General features: G+C 32.5%; 1 protein-coding gene across 50 annotated transcripts in view; it reads left to right on the forward strand.

The window, feature by feature from the left end:
- The window catches only part of TRDN (triadin), a 386,488-nt gene that overhangs the window by 277,439 nt on the left and 89,458 nt on the right, over nt 1-19,591 (forward strand). For 46 of the 50 annotated variants that reach the window (XM_084957615.1, XM_084957622.1, XM_084957696.1 and 43 more), the window contains 2 exons: nt 2,117-2,164; nt 18,728-18,778. In XM_084957615.1, coding sequence (XP_084813741.1) covers nt 2,117-2,164; nt 18,728-18,778 — 99 coding nt within the window. The remainder of the gene's footprint in view (nt 1-2,116; nt 2,165-18,727; nt 18,779-19,591) is intronic. The other 4 variants (XM_084957754.1, XM_084957791.1, XM_084957858.1 and 1 more) reach the window with 1 other exon arrangement.

The raw sequence follows: 19,591 nt of genomic DNA on the forward strand, positions 1-19,591 counted from the left end.
TATAGAAACTGATAAAACTGATAGGTCCTTATGTAAAATTATTAAGAAAAAAAGAGAAGACCCAAAATATTAATATCAGAATATAAAAAGGAGACATCATTACAGATTCTACAGATAATTAAAAAATAGAAACATTTCCCAATAAATCTGAAAATTTTAATAAAATTGACATTTTGAACCCATAAGTATAGTTTTTCCCCAAAGAAAATTCTAGCCAGATGTCTTCACTGGTGAATTCTTTCCAACATTTAATGAAAAATTGATACCAATCTTTGCATCAAACTTCTTAGGAATACTAAAAGAGGAAACATGCGTTCATTTTATGGGGCTAGAATAACATTGATACTAAAACATAGCAGGAAACTAAAAAGAAAGAAAACACACAGGCTAACTTCTCTTGTGAAGATGGAGGCATAGATCTAAATAAAATATAGGTAGATCCAGTCTTATGTGAAAGATAAAATACAACCAAAGTGGTTTTATTTCTGGAGTGAAGTTTAAAAAAATCAATGTAATTAACTAGAATAATAGAATAAAGGGAAAGTGTACTTATCAGAGTATAATCTTTTGATATATTTTATATTAGATGGAAAGAAGCATCCCTAATCTAAGATATATACAAAGACAATTAGTAGCAAATATCATACTCAGTGGAGAAAAATGCAAAGATTTCTTCCTGAGAATTGCAACAAGACTAGGATGTATGCTATCAGCACCTCTATTACACATTTTACTGGATTTCTAGACAGTGCAATAAGGTAAGAAAAAGAAATAATAGGTACAATAATAAAAAAAGTATTAAATAAAACTTTCTTCACAGTGAAATTATTTGCTTGAAAAATTCAAAAGAATCTACTGGTCAACTATTCCAGCTGAGTGAATTTAGCAAGTTTTATAGAAAAAAGTCATTTCCTCCGCTTCCCTCCCTCTCTCTCTAGTTCATGGTATTAACTACGAAAAGATCATGGGCACTGTAGACACTTTTAATTTCTGTAATTGTTTCTTCACAATATTATTTATTATGTTCTCTTTAATCCTGTATTTAACTAAACTAAATTAAGAAAGCTAAATCTTTGACTTAACTTGATTTCAGTTGGATGCTTTGGCAAGAATACTTCACGGTGGTACTATATACATCACACTGTGTGTCATTAGGAAGCTGCAGCAGATTAAGGATTCAGAGTTGTCACTACAGTGGCTTGAGTCACTACTGTGACTCAGGTTTGATTCCTGGCCCGGGAACTTCCACATGCCACGGGCATGGCCAAAAAAAAATGTCTGGATGTCCTTTTATGAACAAATGGTTCCAAGTTTCATCAGTGAGTTAAGTTGGTAACAACCACATTTCTTCATTTCGAAATTGTAGTTTTCCACATGCAACTCTGTGGGTGGTTCTTTGGTGTGATGGCAATATTCAGTTCCTGGTTCATCCTTGATCTAATCATTTCTAATGTCCTCTGAAGATCTTTACTTGAATCAGTTATTTCAGTACACTGATTTTGTGTGAATCATTTCTAATTCTTGGGTGTAAAAAAAGGTAAGTAGATAATACTCCACCGAGAACAGTAAAATCTCAGAGAAAGTGTGGTTAGGGAAAACTGCAGCTAAATGATAATTCTTATTTCTTTTTTTGGTTCCTTGTGATTTAGTATGGCTTCATTTAATATTTTAATGAATCTCAAGCATGACTATACTGTCCTTTCTGTTGATTAAGCAATATTAAGCTTAAATTTAAAGGAGCAGTTAGTTGACATTTTCAAGACTCTGAATGGTTTCAGCAATAACCTGGAATGTAAGTCGATTAATCATAATCCTGTCAAGTGGAATTCTTCCCAGAGCTTGTTTATCAAAGCAGAATATAAAAGAATAAGGTAGGAAACAGAGTGCAAAAATTGGTAAGAAGAAGGCAAGGGAGTATTTTTTCTCTGATTCTTTAAGATTAGATTTATAAAGGTCGGTTTCATTTGGATTATAGAGAAATGAGAAATATTGAAAAAGCTTTAAAACAGCTTGTTTAGAAGAAAATTTTGGCATTGAACAGGTTACACAATGCCTTTTTGAGCAGAAGCAGCATTTCCATCTGAAACTTTATTTAAACCTTATCTCTGCTTTGCAGCTGTACCTGGAAAGAAGGAAGAGAAAACAACCAAGACAGTGGAGCAAGGTAAAAAAAAATGAAGGAAGTTGACATTATCTTCTTTAGAAAGACAACAACATGAGGAGGAAAGCACTGGATTCAGACAGGCGGACGACAATAACCTTTAAATTGATTGCTTTCTATCACTGTCCTTGCATGTTTTTCTGTGCCAGGGAGAATGTGAGGTGGCATTCTTGTTCTTTTGTATAACTAAACTTTAAGTGTAAGTTCAGAAAAACTTATAGGAAAACTCTACAGACTGCTTAATTACATCAAGAGAAATGCTGAAGATGGTTGGGAGTAAGAAAATAGTCTTAGGCAGTTAGTAGATATTTTTTCTGCTTGATTTGTGGTTTTAATGCCACCTGAGTGATCATAGTTTAAATAATAAAGATGACACAGTTCTATTTATGCAGAAACTATTGCAACTGCTTGAAAAGTAATTTGTTGAAACAAAGCAAAAAACCAGCAATACAAGTAAATTACTTGAGTTTATGACTTCAGCAATTGATTCTCCCAAGAGGTCTAAAATTTCAATGTTTTAAGTCATAATGCCATAAATAATGCATTTTCTTTTTAATTATGCAGTGATATAATAAATATATCACTCCAGAATATGCTTGAGAAAAATGCACAGTAGATTAAAAGCATTTGATGTGATGTTAGGCCTTATGTTAGAGCTCACAGTGCTAAGAATTTTAATTACTGCTCCCTTCATTCTTTGTTTTTTAATATATCATAATATTTATTATTTATTATAATAAAATCAGAACTAGCAATATTTTTTCAAGGATGAAATCACAATAATTTCCTTTCTTAAATTTGAGTCAATTAAATTCCTAATATTAGAATTTAGAAATATTTATGTAAATATATCAAGATGATCTTTCAGTCCCTCACATTTCAGATAAGTAAACTAAGCTTAAAAAATTAGTCAAGGATTTATTTCCTTGTGCTTTTCAAAATAAAAATCACATTAAATAACATTGAAAAAGTTTTTAAATTCATCTTGACCTCTGCAGACTACCTGGAAATTTAGAATTCAGTCAAATGTTTCTGTCAACTTTTTTTTGAGGTGGCTTTGTTACTCTCTAAAATACGAAGTGGAGGAGTAGAAGCATGGGATCCCAATTTCAAAGTGCTCATTTAGACAAGGTTCTGAGCCTAAATTTCTTCCCTAAAAAAATGGAGTTAATTATACTTGACCTGCCAGTCTGTCAAGATGTAGAGTTCAGGTAAGAGAACATATGTGAAAGGATATGAAAAATTGTAAACTCCTAGTTAAATCTATAGTATTTACTTAGGCACTTTTTCCTCATAAAATCAGCTTCAATATGGGTAAGAAAAACCATCAAATCCCTTTGCTTTTACTAAGCTTCATAGTTTTTCTCCCCTGTGGTATAAAGCTGTTGATTATTCTTTTGTGGATTGTTTTTATAGCCATAGCAAATTAAAAGAAGACTGACTAGAATATAAAATGTCTACACTGATAATACTACCTAACATATAACTGATTTAAGCACTGACTTGTTTCTTCTTACCTGTGTGTTGGTTTCAGTTTCATGATTTCTATAATGTCATCTCGAGTGGATAGGAGACTGAAAATTGCTCTTAGAGATGTGAATTTACTCCTTCAGATGACTTTATAATTTATTCTTTTATTAAAAATATTTTTATTTTATAAACACAGATTCTTCGCTTATGTAAAACCAATAAGATATGTTCAATGGCTTTTTAAAATATCATTTCAGTTTTAAATATTGTAAAGCAATAGCCTCATATTTTTTAACTATACAGATCATAAGTAGGCTATTTGGATACTTGCATATTTTTGCAATGGTATATCTATAACTAATAATTGATATGAAAAATATTTATCTTGTGAGTTTAATAAAGCAAGGAATTTATGTGAGAATAAATCAGTGACATTCTACAATTTCATCATAGCATTCTAATATTTATTCATAAGATGATGCTTTGACTATTATTTACTTCTCTTCCTTACATAGTTTTTAGTTATCTTCATAAGTATAAATAAGACGGAGTTCCCTGGTGGCACAGAGGATTAAGGATCCAGCATTGTCACCGCTGTGGCTTGGGTCACTGCTTTGGTGCGAGTTTCATCCCTGGCCCTGGAACTTGGCATGTCACAGGCACAACCAAAAAAAAAGTATAAATAATCTAAAACTAATTAATAATATATTGAAGTACAATTAAATAGTTTTTAAAGGGCTATTTTCATTCATTCAGGTTTGAACTTGTGGGCTTGTACTAGATAAAAATTATGACTTTCATAATTCTTAATAATTTTAAGTACATTTTGAGATATACATAAAATTGAGTATATTGAACTTCAGAACTTTGTCTGCATTATAATTGTACTTGGGAAACATTGATTAAGCGAAACTTTATAGAAAATTCATACAGTGAAAGGTGGAATAAATTTTCTATTAATGTAATTTAGTAAACTAGACTTCATATCATATAAAAAGTAGGAATTCAGTTAATATAACTTCTGCAAAAGTCCAAAAATGCACTTCATTTTTATCTTTAATTCATGATGGATCATGTGTTTTTCAGTTATTCTTTTCTTAAAAATATAAAACTGGCTGGACTGGACCTTTATAAATCTCTCCACTTTAAAGCCACACACACACACAAACACTATTAATTATTTTCCTTTTTTAGAAAGCAGTTATCTAGAAGCATCGGGAGATACAAATATTTTCCACAATACATGTTGTTACTGTCATAATGAAATCTGAGGAATTCCAAAGATAAAACATTACAGCATATGCTACTGTATGAGGATTCATTTTTATTTATTTGTATATTACATATGGAAAGAGGACATCGCATTTCATTGAACTTAGTGTATTTATTACTTGATATTTAATTTCTCATATTTTTCCTCCTTGGTCTTACTTTTCAAAATTGACCTATCCCCCTGAATCCAAATTCCTTCTCTCTTTTTCAAGCTTGCTTTCTCTCAGAAGAAAACCTTTGGTGATATTTGCTCTTTACTAGCCAGAGGATCAAAACAGTCACTCCAGGGACACATCCAGTGGTTACTTAGTGGGGCAAGGAAGGAGGCCAATCAAGACACTTCTCTTGAATAATCTGAGTTGTAGTTTGGAGACCCAGCATCTCCTTGTTTCTAATTTTCTTCCTTCAAGGTGATTCAAATCCAACAGTCAAAAGGTGAAGAAAATCATTAAGTTAGTAGCATATCATCTTTCTTTTTCTTTCATTAACACCTGTGCATGACATCACTTAAAGCCTTCTTTGAGTTTGTTCTAAGGGCCTGTAATAGTGCTGGCATGTAGGAAGTATTCAATAAATGTTAGTGGGTTGCCTGAAAACAGAGGGATTGTTGAAAAAAAGCGTATTAGCTGATCCAGATGTCAATGACCTGTGCCTCTAAATACTGTGTCATTAAGATAATATTTTAGCAAATGAGATTTCTGATAGCAAAGGTTGCCAGATATATCAGAAACCAAAAGATAAGTGATAAAATCATTCAACTACCCTCATTTTAAAGTAAAAATAGTAGAGGGAATTAATAATTAAATATGCATTATTCATTAATTACATCATTACTGTGATCTTTGTAGGTGGTGTTTTACATAAGCAGAACTGCATGTGGTGAACCATCATAAGCATAATGATATTGAATAAATTAAATTTTAGCAAAGCAATCACAACTACTATATTACGAATTTTTTAAAAATAACTTAAACTGGAAGAGAAAATTTAATAACTGCCCAATTAGGCCAATGTGTATGTAAATATAGAGACATTAAGCCTTATCCTTAATTTTATAGTTATAGAGCTGAATTAGATAATCTTCAACTCCTTCGAATCATAGAAAAAAATTTCTATTCAACAAAGTTTTGAAGTAATATGTCCCTTAGATCAGAATACAAAGGCTGTTCCTTTTTTAGGAGAAGGCTGGTCTGGAAAGACTTTTATTTTTAAGATTCTAAGACTTAACTAAATGTTAGAGGAAAATACACTTTATAAATTTGGATACTTTAGTATCCCAAAATTAAACTGAAATTTTCATTGCAGAAACATTAAGTATAGTTTTCCATCATCTTAACAATTAAAATCACTTCAAATCTACTTTAAATACAAACAGGACAGAAAAAATATTCGTGAAAAGAGATTAAATAGAATTTGAGTGCCTATTAACTACCAAGAATAATTCGAATTACAATTTGTAATCATCGTATTAAAAGGATAAAATTGGAACATGTGGATTATACATGTATCAAATACAGTTCATTTCCTGTAATAAAATTTTTTTCTTTAAATTAACAAACATTTCTAAATTCATTCATTTGCACTAATTTGTGTCCATTTGAAGAGTTTCTGTCTGTCTTGGCCTTTGTTACTATTTTGTAAACAATGGTACCCTACGTAATTGTACTAGTGTTTTAAATTGTCGCAATGGCAGGTGAGACCCAATTGCTATTACATGCTTTGTGTATTTGTCACTGTCCTCAGCCACTTTCAAGATTCTTCTGTTTTTTGTAAATGCACTGGTCTATTTAGAATCTGTGATGTATACTTATTGATCCCATACTTTCAAGTGAATGTTAATGTCCAAGAGTAATGATTTCTCTGAGAGAAACATATTTACTTAAATAATAAATGTTTATATTTCATGATGTGTCAACATTATAAAAAAAGAGAAAAACAATTTTACACTTCAGATCAATGGAGTAAAACTGAAAGTGTAGTTGATACATATTGTATTTCACTATTTCCTTAATATGTGATTATAAAATAACCTATTTGCACATGTGGACTAAGTCATGCTGTTGACTCTCAATAAATGTTAAATGAAAATAACAATACTATTGATTTCTGTGAATTTCAAACTTTTGACAGTAGTTTGTGCTTTGCTTGTTTAATATTTATTGAGCGCCCACAACAGACTAGGCGCTGGGAATGTGTGAGGAGCACAGAGTGAGCTTTGGAGTGAAGATGGTCTACATAATAGAGCCCATGCAACATCTGTAAAAATGAGTGTACTCTGCTTGCTTACACATTTTGTATATTTTCAAGAGCACCTTCAGCAATTTTCCACTGTCTCACTTGCTCACATAACACATTTCACTACTTCTTACTCTTATTTTATTTAATACTTTTAGAATATTCTCACCATCATTTGATCTCATGTATGGAAATTTCTTTCTAAGTCCCTCCTTTTTCACCGGTTTCCTCCCCATTTCCATCATCCCGATAAACAGATTGGTCTAAACCCTACCTATCACAGCTCAATAACACTCACAAAGTTTGTATCGTTGCATACGAGCTGCCACCTCCTGCCATGCAACATTTGGTTCATGTGATTCAAACACTTAACAGTCAAAATGTCATTCAGTGCTCAAGAGAATTTCAGCCCAGTAAAGGAGCATTGTGCACTGATGTTGGCAAGATTTTGATGCAATGCTAAAATATGTGTGTTCATGCTATACCTTTCTCTCAGAAGCTAATGGTTCTTGCTATTAATAATCTATTTTCTCTAGTAAGCTAATGTGTAACTGGATCACTCTTATTTTATGCAGGACATGCTATAGACAAGTACAAGTCACACAAAGAGACCACGTTTTAAGGTTCTCATTCTAATTTCCATCATGCAGTATTCTGCTTTTCAGTTATCATAGAATGAACCACTCCTCTGCCTAATGCAGCCTCTGTGCCTATCTTTTTCTTCCCTTTTCTTGGAGACTGTGGACATGGGAAAGCACACAAAAACTTATTACCCCAGGAGCCTCCCCCGGAACGCCATACTGGGATCACCACTTTTACCACCAGGTTACCTTATTAACTCTTAGTTGGAGGAATTGACTGTTAAATGGGCTGAATCAAGTTACTTAACATCATCAGAACAGACAAGGTACCTAGGAGCAATGTGTCACTTCTCTCCCTTACACTCTACCCTTCCAGGATTCATCAGAGTAATTTCTTAATGGAAAGTTTATCCATCTTTTAGGTTCTTAAACAGTCTTTTTACATCAAGTGTATGCTCTTGCTTCATCTATCTTATAATTATGAAACATTGTCTTGATGTAACTTCCAACGATCTTTATGTAGACTAATGGAATGCAGTTATAACCATTTCTTAAAACCTAGTCAAATCGAATTGTAAATATGAAGAAAAGTTTTCGTATGATTTATGAATTTAATGACAATGTACTTCAGATTTTTTTAGCAATACTTAGTGTAATTTAATAATTTTAAAGCAACTTAAAGTGTGTATTTTTGAACATCTTAATCTTCAGTTGATAGTTCTTTAAAAAATCCGTAAATCTGTTAAAACCATTTTCATCCTCTTTATAATGAAAAATTCTCTTACAAATCTTATTTTTCCTTATATAGAATTTTGATTACCATTATCAGGATTTGGAATGTAAATTAATTTTTAATTATTCAATATAGATATTTGCAGATTACATTTTCATCCTACAGTAAGAAAAATCTACTTTTGTTTGTTTCTTTGACAATCTACGCTAGATTATATAAGACTGTGGAAATAAATTACAGCATTTAGCAGATAACACACCAAGAAAACACCTTACAGAAAACTCAAGAATGTTAAGCTGCTGATTATGTCTCCTTTTAAAATTAATATTTACTTCTACTTCTGCCTTTATCCTAAAACCACAGACATGTTTGTTCTCTTTTTTCTCTAGGGATTTTTAATAGAAAGTATATTATAAGCTGCTATGTTAAAAAGCTAAGTGATCAGTACAAAGATTATTTTTGGCCAATTTTTTTCTCTTTTCACTGACTTTTTTTCATGCATTTATAAATTAATTTTCTACTAAAGACCTATTTAGAACAAAAGAGTTGGCATATGCTATACACTATCTTGAATAAAATTGCTTAAAATCATCTGTTATGCCACATCCTGGAACACATTAGTGGAATTTAAGCTACATTCTCTAAAAATCAAATTGTAGACATCATCCGAGGTCATCAGCTCTACATAAAAATGCATTGTTACTTCTAATTGTAAATGAAATTACCTACTATGGGTCAAATAGTCCCAGGAGTAAACAGGAAAATTTTATCATTCTACATAAAGTTTACTTGCATCTTATGGACTATTGCCCCAATTTTTCATAGAATGATCATATATTGTATGGTAAATAAAATGCAATTCTTAAAACCTGAAATTCAATTCAGATATTTCCTTAGAATTATGAGATAGCAAAATATATGTTAGAAAATTTCATTATTTTGACTTGAAAATTTGGGATTTTATTTCATTTGATTTTTATATAAGAAAAGAGAAATACCAGGTCCAATAACTCATAAAAAGCATCTATATTCTTGTTAAAAATCTCGGCAGTAATAATCATGGTAAACAATGCTTAACTTGGAGTTAGCACTTGTTAGTACTTGAAGTAACTGATGAAAACTAATAATGATTAGAAATATTAACCTGCTTGAACAATAGAGTACAGTTATCTCAAAATAAAACTTAGGTCTTTGTTTAGCCTTTCCAATGATTTATTCTGTGACATTAGGCTAGCCACTTGTCTTGTAAAGCCTCTTTTATAACCCGGGATTATTTTACTAATTATTCTCTACATGATATTACATAAAGCTATTAAATAGAATTCTAATATTTGAAGTATTTACTTCACTTAAACTTCAAAGCATACATTTAAATTTTACTTAAATTTCAAAAAGTATGTCTGTGGAGCAAAGCACGCTATTCGATGTCCAGTGAAATGACCTGAAGATTCTCTAATATTAATTTAGTCATAAGAATCAGTAGTATGGCACACAGGATGTAGACACTAGGCCCATAACACACACATACTGAAGAATCTATAAAAAATTAAAAGAAGAAGATATTGTCTCTCAAGAGATAGGAGAATGTGGATAACATAACCATGGGTGAATTGTGGTTTCAGTTTTGGACTATTTTCAAACAAAATAACAATGACTTTCTAAGTATTGTCAGTCAGTTTGATATGTATCATATTCTCTTATGTGAACAACTTTGTTGATTATACTGACACAATGACAGAAGAAATGTTTGGCTTTACGATCTTTAAAGATTCCTCATCACTGGAAGGTATAAATTCAAATTCTCCAATAGGGTACTGTAGGTTTCTTTACTATCAGTCCTCCATGTAACTTTGCAGCCTTGGCTCACAGGCTTCTCTCCCAGTTTGTACATCCAACAAACTAGCCATATGAACTTTCACACTCTGTTGTTTTTTTTATGTTGTTCCTTATATTGGAGATGTATTTCCAATTCTTTGATGACAAATTTTATATCCAGTTTCAGGATTGACCATAAATGCCAGTACTTCTATGAGGTCTTTTCTTATTACATCAAGTAGAGTTTCTCAAGTCCTCAAGAGCCCTGGGTATATGTCTCTGTCATCTTACTTCATCTGTCTGTGTGGATGTACCCCAGCATAGGCTGAACTCCATGCAACTATCTTGTTTTTCCAGCTCCAAACACAAAAGAGATACTGAATAAATATTCATTTAATAGATCAAGTTTACCTGTTTAAAATACAAAAATGTATTCTCTTCTAAAAATATTGCTCCCAATTGAAGAAACATAAACAGACCTAGATTTTTGCTCTGCAGGGATCCCTTTGTCACACTGCTAAGCAGTGTGGGAAGGACAGTTTCTAGTTTGTTGACTCAGAATCGGTAGGATATCAGTTCTTCCTGAATTTATCTATAGATTCAGTGCAATCATGATAAAAATCCCAGTGAACACTGATAAACCAATATTGTGAATATCAACAAACTGATTTTTAAAAGTTTATATAGAAAAAGAAAAGCCCCAGAATACCAAGACAGCATTGAAGGAGAAGAACGAAGTCTGAGGATTGACACAGCTGGACTTCAAGACTTGTAATAAAGCTATAGTAATCAACACAGTGTGGTACTGGTGAGAGAGTGAACAAATAGACTGATGGAACAAAATAGCCCAGAAATAGACCCACAAAAAGTAGTCAACTGGTCTTTGACAAAGGAGCAAGCGGTACTAACTGCACACTTACAAGCAAAAACGACAAGAAATCCAGACACGAACCCTACATTCTTCTCAAAATTAACTCAAAGTTCATCATAGACCTAAGTGTAAAACATAAAAGTATAAAATCCTAGAAGAGAAAATTTAGGTTATACTGGGTCTGGAGATGACTTTTTAGATAAACCACTAAAAGCATAACCCATGCATGAAAAGTCGATGTGTTGGACTTTATTGCAATTAAAACTTCTTCTCTTCAAATATTTAAAGACAAAACGCAGAATAAGGAAAAATATTTGTAAAATACCTATCTGTTAAATGACTGTTACCTAAAATAGCCAAAGAACTCTTAAAACTCAGCAATAGGAAAATGAACAAACTGTTTTAAAAATTGACAAAAAGTCTGAACAGATACCTCATCAAAGGAGATATACAGATGGGAAAGAAGCACTTGAAAAGATGCTCAACATCATACATTATTCAGAAATTACAAATTAAAACAATGGGATACTAATATCGACCTATTAGGATGGTGAAAATCCCAAATATTGAAAACAAAGTGTTAGGATGTGGAGCAACAGGGTTGCTCATGCTTTACCAGAGGAAACACAAAATGGAACAGCTACTTTGACAAGGCAGTTTGGTGGTTTCCTACCAAACTAAATATACTTTTATCATATGATTCAGAAACCATGCTCTGCTCTTCGGTATTTAACCAAATGAGTTGAAAACTCATAAATAAATAAATAAATTCTGGTATGGCCATACAAAAATTTTTCTTCAGTGTTAAACTTAAATTCTGTTTCTAAGTGAAAGCAGCCAGTCTGAAAGTCTGTATATTATATAACTCCACCTACATGACTTTCTGCAAAAGGCAAACCTATGGAGATAGTAAAAAGTTAATGATTCCCAGGGGATTGGGGGAGGGAAAGCTGAATAGGTAGTGCAGAGGGGATATTTAGGGCAGTGAAGCTAGACTATATCATATACACTGTGATGGTATGTATGTCACCTGCATTTGTCAAAATCCATAGAATGAACAACACTAAGAATGAACCCTAGTATAAACTATGGATTTGAGTTGATAATGATGTATCAATAATTGATCAGGTTCATCAGTTGTAACAAATGTACAGTATTAGTTAGGGATTTAATGATGGAGAAGGTGGAGTATGTTAGAGGAGAATATATGTGGGAACCCTCTGAACTTTCTATTCAGTTTTCTGTAAACCTTACTCTGCTCTAAAAATTATTATAGTTTATTAATTTAAAAAATTATGTGGAAATCTCAATTAATCCACTAAGTGAATTTCAAAATATTATATTTGAGATTCCATATTATGAATAATAGGATTTATTTAAACATCTTATTTATTTTTATTATTAATTTATTATGTTAATTATAATTTTAAGTTATTTTTTCTCATAATCAATTTTATGTCTTCAAGTTTTCTATATATATATCCTTTAATAAAGTGTTTCATGTTTGAAGCAGACTATAATGAGACATTTCTCAGATCACACATAAATGTATGTAGATTTCTAATTTGAGAAGAAAGTTCAAAAGACAATATAGAATATGTACAATAAATATGGTTGTTGTAAAAAATAGACTATATTACATTTCAAATGAATAGATGGTCAGAGATTTTTATAAAAATTAATTGACAATTAAGTATGTAAATATGGGTATATGAGATTATTATTAAACATGGGAAATTCACTCACCAAAATTTCCTTGGTTAAAAAAAGCAAATGCTAGGTGAGGTTAGGTTGAAATATATAGCATTTTTGGTTTTTAATCTATAATTATCAAATATTGGTGATTTCATTTTACTTTGATACCTTAGCCAGGTTGGGATTGAAAAGTTGGGAAATAACTAATCATGAAAGGTGATTATATGATTATTAGGCTTTTGTATAACAATTAAAGAGTAAATTTCCTGGTAAACTGTTAACATCACAAATTTTGCAAATTTATTAATTTATTCAACAAATAGTTTTTGACTTCATAGTATGTGCCAGATGACATGGTCTCTGCTTAAGAAAAATTTGGAAAGCTATGGCAAACTGGCAGTCATAAAGAACATTGGTGTGATGTGGTGATGCAAATATACTCACTGTTCATTTCTAGAAGCCATCTGTGGTGTTATCGACTTTATGATCCACTGTGTTCCCAGCACTTATCGTAGTAGTTTATCTCTAACTTTTATTTTGATGGTCTAAGTTCAAATTTCCCACTACCAATTAGTAGTCGTGATGTTGGGCAAGTTATTTACCTCTCTTAGCTCTTACTATCATATCTATAAAAATCTAGAGACTATCTACCTCCCTGGAATGGATGAGGAGTTAGAGATTAAAAATATTATAGACTAGGTGGCCCTAAACAGCAAAAATGTATTTCTCACAGTTCTGGAGGTTAGGATGTCCAGGATCAATTTGGTTTCTGGTGAGGGGCCTCTTCCTAGTTTGCAAATAGATGTCTTCTTACTATATCCTGCTGTGGGAGATAGAGAGAAAGAAAGAGAAAAGGAGAGATCATCTTTCTCATGTTTCTTCTTATAAGGGCATTAATTCCACTCATGAAGGACTCCACCCTTATGACCTAAACACCTCCTAAAGGCCCCATCTCCAAATATCATCACATTGGGTATTAGACTTCAACATATGAATTTAGGGGTAAAACAAACATTCTGTTCATAGCAAGATTTTATATTTACATAGCAAGGTTACAAGTGCCTAACCATACGAAATAACACTTCATCATTATAAGTGAATACAGGAATGATCAAGCCTTAGCTTTGCCTGCCCTCAAGGAAATTACTGTCTTGTAATAAAGATTTTTTTCTTGAAAAAAAAAATCATGAGATCGTTTACATCTTAACTTGAAAATGATTACATGAGAGAAATGTTATGGCTAATAAAATTTTCTTTTAAAAATAAATCGTTAGTGTCCAGCAAACTAATTATATGCTAGGGTGCCCTAGTTTATCTCAGCTCCCCAATATATAAAGAAATGCTCATTATTCTTTTAAAATAATTGCATATTACTGATCTTTCTAAAAGATCTAGGCAGAGATAAAGTAAAACGTACCCCCACTGATGTACCCTCCAGAATTCTGATTCATATTCTCTTCTTGCAGCCAAGCTACACAGCCCAAATCATCATAAATATAAAGTTCGATCAGAATTCAATCAAAGGAAAAGAGTATTTGGATGATTTCAGGAAGTCCCTCACCTAAGATAATTTGAAGGACTACATTATTATAGGAAAGAATTTGTCAACAACGCAAGAATACTTAGTCAACTGACAAGACTTTTCTACCTCCATGGTGTTTGGAAGATACATATTAAACAAGTTTTATATCTGTTAGTTGTTTCGAATTCTTATGCCGTGCTCCCTATCACGGTTTGAACATATTAACACGGCTCAGCTTGCCTAGAACCATACAGTGCTTGAGTAATTGAAAGAAGCTTTTCAGAGATGCATATACAAAATGTTATATAATATTATACAGTTGGTGCTTGCAAATTCACTTAACTCTCCACATTCTATATTAATTATTAGCTTAACTCTCAGAGGACAATTTAATTTCCCTTATTTTCAATTTCTTGAGGAATACCTTGCCATAGCCTTCAAGTACTAACAACACTTCAGACGTTGTTCAAAGAAATTTTATATTATACTTTTTAATTAGACTGTCCAGTTAGAGATAGAGGATAATAGAGGTGGCAAAATTATATTCTTTTTTTAAATTAAAAAAAACTAAGGAATACAGTGAAGTTTCCAAGTTTTCAAAAAAGACACCAACATGTAAATATCATTGAGTTGGAAATGTTTTAAATTATTTTAAAACAGATTTCTAGAGAAAATATTTTAAAATGTTAAAAATATGTGTGCCAGGCTCTTTAGCCTATAGACCAGGGGATGACTAAATGTCTTGATAGGACAAAAAAGAAAGTTAAAGATGACTTCCCCATCAAGTCATACTTAATTACAAAGTTAATGAACTGTGTGCCTGGAGTAAAATGAAACTCTGAAAACATCTTTTCAGGAGCATTCAAAGTTAGTATTGCATAAAACATTAATGTGCTATATTTTCCTTGTGGGAGTTACAAGCATAGTACTTTAAACCACTTAAACAACTGGGAAATTATTTTCTCTGTATTTGTTTATAAAATTTATATTTTGCAGTTTGAAAATGATATAAATTATGTTTTCTAAAATATCCCTTACTGACAAAAAGTTATGTCCAGATAAATGTAAAACAATGACAGATGCATGTAGGGCATTCACATATTAAACGTTTAAAAATCATGCAATTAATCGCAATTAAATCACTTTAGAATCAATGTAGTATCACTTTCGGAAGCACTAGAGATGTTATAAAACAATTTGAACATTTTTAGTACTGTGTGATGTATGTTAATAGTCATATTCTGAGAAATTATCGGTTACCATTGAACTCAAGGGTAGAACCCGCCATGTAGTTCTTTAAAACTGTTCTTTCCATCAGAAGAAAAATCCAAAAAAATATGATTCTTTGATCTTATTCATTATGCTCATGAAACAATATCTCAACAGCAGGCACATTATCTTCAAATGAGGAACAAAGATAACTTCTGACATATTTTTGAGCACCTCAGGAGAGCTAGCTGAGAAAGAAAGGCTAAGAATTTTGAGTTTGATTCTTCACACAGACTAAAGGTCTGGACTGCCTGATGATTCTATTAGGATATTTTAAATCTTTCAATTTCAGTTTCTTTTTTACAGCCTTTCTATATATACTTTACATGGACATCAAGGCAAAATACTTCAACAGAAATATTTTTGTTAATATCTTAATGTCACTAATAGTACGTTGATTCTGAATTTGATCTTTCAGAGCAATGAACAATAAATAATAGCTGGATCAATATCAAAGCTGTTATTAATTACTAATTAAACACTTTGAGGTTCAGTATATTTATTTACTGAGGAAGATCTCTAGTGTTGATTTCTTTTTTTTTTTTTTTTTTTTTTTTTTTTGCTATTTCTTTGGGCCACTTCCGCGGCATATGGAGGTTCCCAGGCTAGGGGTCTAATCGGAGCTGTAGCCACTGGCCTACGCCAGAGCCACAGCAATGCAGGATCTGAGCCGCGTCTGCAACCTACACCACAGGTCGCCAGAGCCACAGCAACGCAGGATCTGAGCCGCCTCTGCAACCTACACCACAGCTCACAGCAACGCCGGATCTTTAACCCACTGAGCAAGGGCAGGGACCGAACCTGCAACCTCATGGTTCCTAGTCGGATTCGTTAACCACTGCGCCACGACGGGAACTCCTAGTGTTGATTTCTTTTGTTACACAGTTGTCTATTTCAGTTTTTTGTTTTGCCTGTTTCAGGGCCCTTTAGAAAAATCTCGTAGAAGGAAACACTGTTGTTATATATACATTTTATCTTTTAGAGCATAATGTTAAAAGAAAAAGCAAATGCCATTTTCTATTTCTTTTCATTGATTAGATATATTTGGGCTCCTAACTTAAAAAAATTCCTGGATTTATTGAAATTGAATATTTTCTTTTAAAATGAATAGTTTCTATCTAGTAAATTATTTAAAATTTAGATTGCATAGCTATTTTGATTACAGTTGTTTGTGCTTTCATTTTTAAACATCTTCCTATGCTAGCCAAAATTTATAAAATTAAAGTTATTATTACCAGTATATGACTATATAAATATAGGCAAACTATATGAGATTGTTTTTGAAACATGCAGGTAAAAAGTAACACATAGCATAAGTTTGGTTTTTTTTAATTGCATGTATTATTAATAAAACAGTTTTTAACTTTCTGGCTTCTTTTGCCTTTGTATGATTATTCACTAAATCAAGTCAATCTATGTGAACAAAGTAAATAAGATTTGTTTGGGGCATTAAAAAAAATCATGTTACTGCTTGTATTGATAGATTGCATTTAAAAATGAGACTTCAGCCTGCTTCGTTTCTGCAACATTTGTATATACTCTGCACTTCACCTGTATTTCCAAGTGCTTGCTAAACTGTTCCTTTTTGAGTATCCTGACACATGAAACAATATAGTCCAAAGATAACATCTTCCTCCAAAGAAGTGTGTGTGTATATATATACTTATATATATATATACACTTAGCAGATATATATATAGTTTCCTGTATTTCATATCTCAGTTGATGGTAGAGTAAGAACTTCAGAAGTTCTTTATTTATCTGAACCTCAGCTTGTAAAAAAAAAATTCTAACTTTCGTCCTATACTCCTATACACTGTTAAATTGGCATTTTCTGGCCAGTGAACTTCTAGTCAACTTAAGAGCCTAAAGCCAAATGGCATCTTCTCAGTGAAAACCTTCCTCAGTTTTAAAATTAGAATTATTTTTTTATATAGATCTATCAAAGAACTTCTATTGCACTTATATTATGCACATAACTTGTATTATGGTCCAATATTTTGTTGTTTAGTAGTTGTTTTGCATACTATTTCTGTGTACAGAACACTCCAAAACTTAGTGGTATAAGACAATAGCTGATTTTACTTTACTTATGATTTAGAGGATCAGGAATTCAGGAGAAATCAACTGAGCAGTTTTCACTTGGATATCTCATGTGATTATGGTCAGGTGTGGGCTAGGGCTGTGGACATGTAAAGTAACTGACTTCTGGATGTCCAAGATGGCTCACTTAGATGGCTGGCAGTTGATGCTAGCTGTTGGCTGGGAGTTCAGCACAGATTGTTGATTGGATTGCATCTATGTAGTCCTGCCAGCCTGGCAGTATCAGTTGGAATACTTAGATGGCAGCCGGCTTGCCCCAGAGCTAGTGTCCCTGGAGAAGGAGATAGGAACCTCATGGTTTTTCCTGATTTAGCCCAGGAAGTGATGCAGCAACAATTCCTCTGTATTCTGTTGGTTACAAATGACTCACATGGCCATCCAGACAGGCTCCCCATTCTATATTCTGTCCTAAAGGATCCTTTCAGCTTCATTTCTGTTGGTCTAGTTCCTTGCCATCTTTTAAATTCTGCCTCAGTACCACCTGTAAAGCCTTTCCTGATTCCATCATTGAGTTACCACAGCCAATACCTTTGTGGTTGTGCTCAGAGAGACATTAGTTCAAATCCCGGATTTCCCATTTAAGAACTACGTGAACTTGGGAAAGTTATTTAGCCCCTTTATGTGAAAAGAAGGAATAATAACAGTACCTACCTACCTCATAGGGTTATTGTGAATGTTGAATGACTAAACAGCAGAAAACATTCCCTGTGACACAGAGTAAGTATATGGTGTTAGCTATTACCCTTATATCTTCTTTCTCCAAAGTAAATAGCATTCTATTTGTACATTTTGTATCTTCCATAGTCTTCCCCTTTTATAATAATTTGTGGGCTTATTTTCTATTTTCTGCATATTTAGTGCAGTATGTTACAGGAAGTTTATCCCAGTAGACACCTTTATCAGAGCCCCTCTGATACAGTAAACATGACAAACAAAGAACTTACCATTTTTTTTCTCTGTTACTCCTCGTAACCTTTTCTCCCCATGATTCTTCTTTCAGAAATTAGAAAAGAAAAACCTGGGAAGACTTCTTCAGCTCCAAAGGACAAAGGTAATACAGACAGTTTAATGTAACACAAGAAATTTGTTAGCAAAAATATCTGAGTTCATAGCACATTGGAATCACCACCTTTGCAGATCTGTGGGTCACATTGCACAGGTCACCATCATATATTTGGAAATTTGTATTTATTTACCTGTCCCTCAAATATGTTCATGCAGTTCACCATGATCTAAAAGTGCTTTGATTAGAACTTTAGCAAAAGAAAGAAAAAGAGAAAAAGAATGTTTCTAATGATTAAAAGGGTTAAAAAAAATGGTTAGAAGAAAAACAAAGAATATAGGAAGGACTTGCTTCTATGCCCTCTGGTTCTCTCCCTTCTACCTGTTCATTAAATAAATAATACATAATCTTTCCAAGCACTTGCTAATCATTGGTGAAACAGAGATGGGAAGGCTAGGAATTGGGAGAAAGTCTTTGAAATTGGATTTCTGATTTCTGCTATTTTCAAAGACTTTTAGTCATGTTCTGCTTTAGTCTTGTCAGTTTCCTTATTGCTGTAATAGAGTATGACATTCTCATTTAAATTTTGTGATTTTAATCTCCTGAATGGGCTGACTTTCTGTCCATTGAAATTCTAGGCCTCTTTCTAAGAGTAATATTCACATAAAGCATCAAGCCTTCTCTATTGACTTGCTAATCAAGTCTGGGGAATCAGAGAAGACTTTCCTGAAGAAGTTATATTAAATTCAAAGGAGTTCCTGTCGTGGCTCAGTGATTAAAGTATCCGACTAGGAACCATGAGGTTGCGGGTTCGATTCCTGGCCTCACTCAGTGGGATAAGGATCTGGTGTTGCTGTGAGC

The sequence above is a fragment of the Sus scrofa genome, chromosome 1, assembly GCF_054392235.1.
Source record: "Sus scrofa isolate SSC_HxYL_T2T_F1_AM1 chromosome 1, Sscrofa_HxYL_maternal_Yorkshire_Landrace_v2.0, whole genome shotgun sequence".
Classification (NCBI taxonomy): Eukaryota; Metazoa; Chordata; class Mammalia; order Artiodactyla; family Suidae; genus Sus; species Sus scrofa.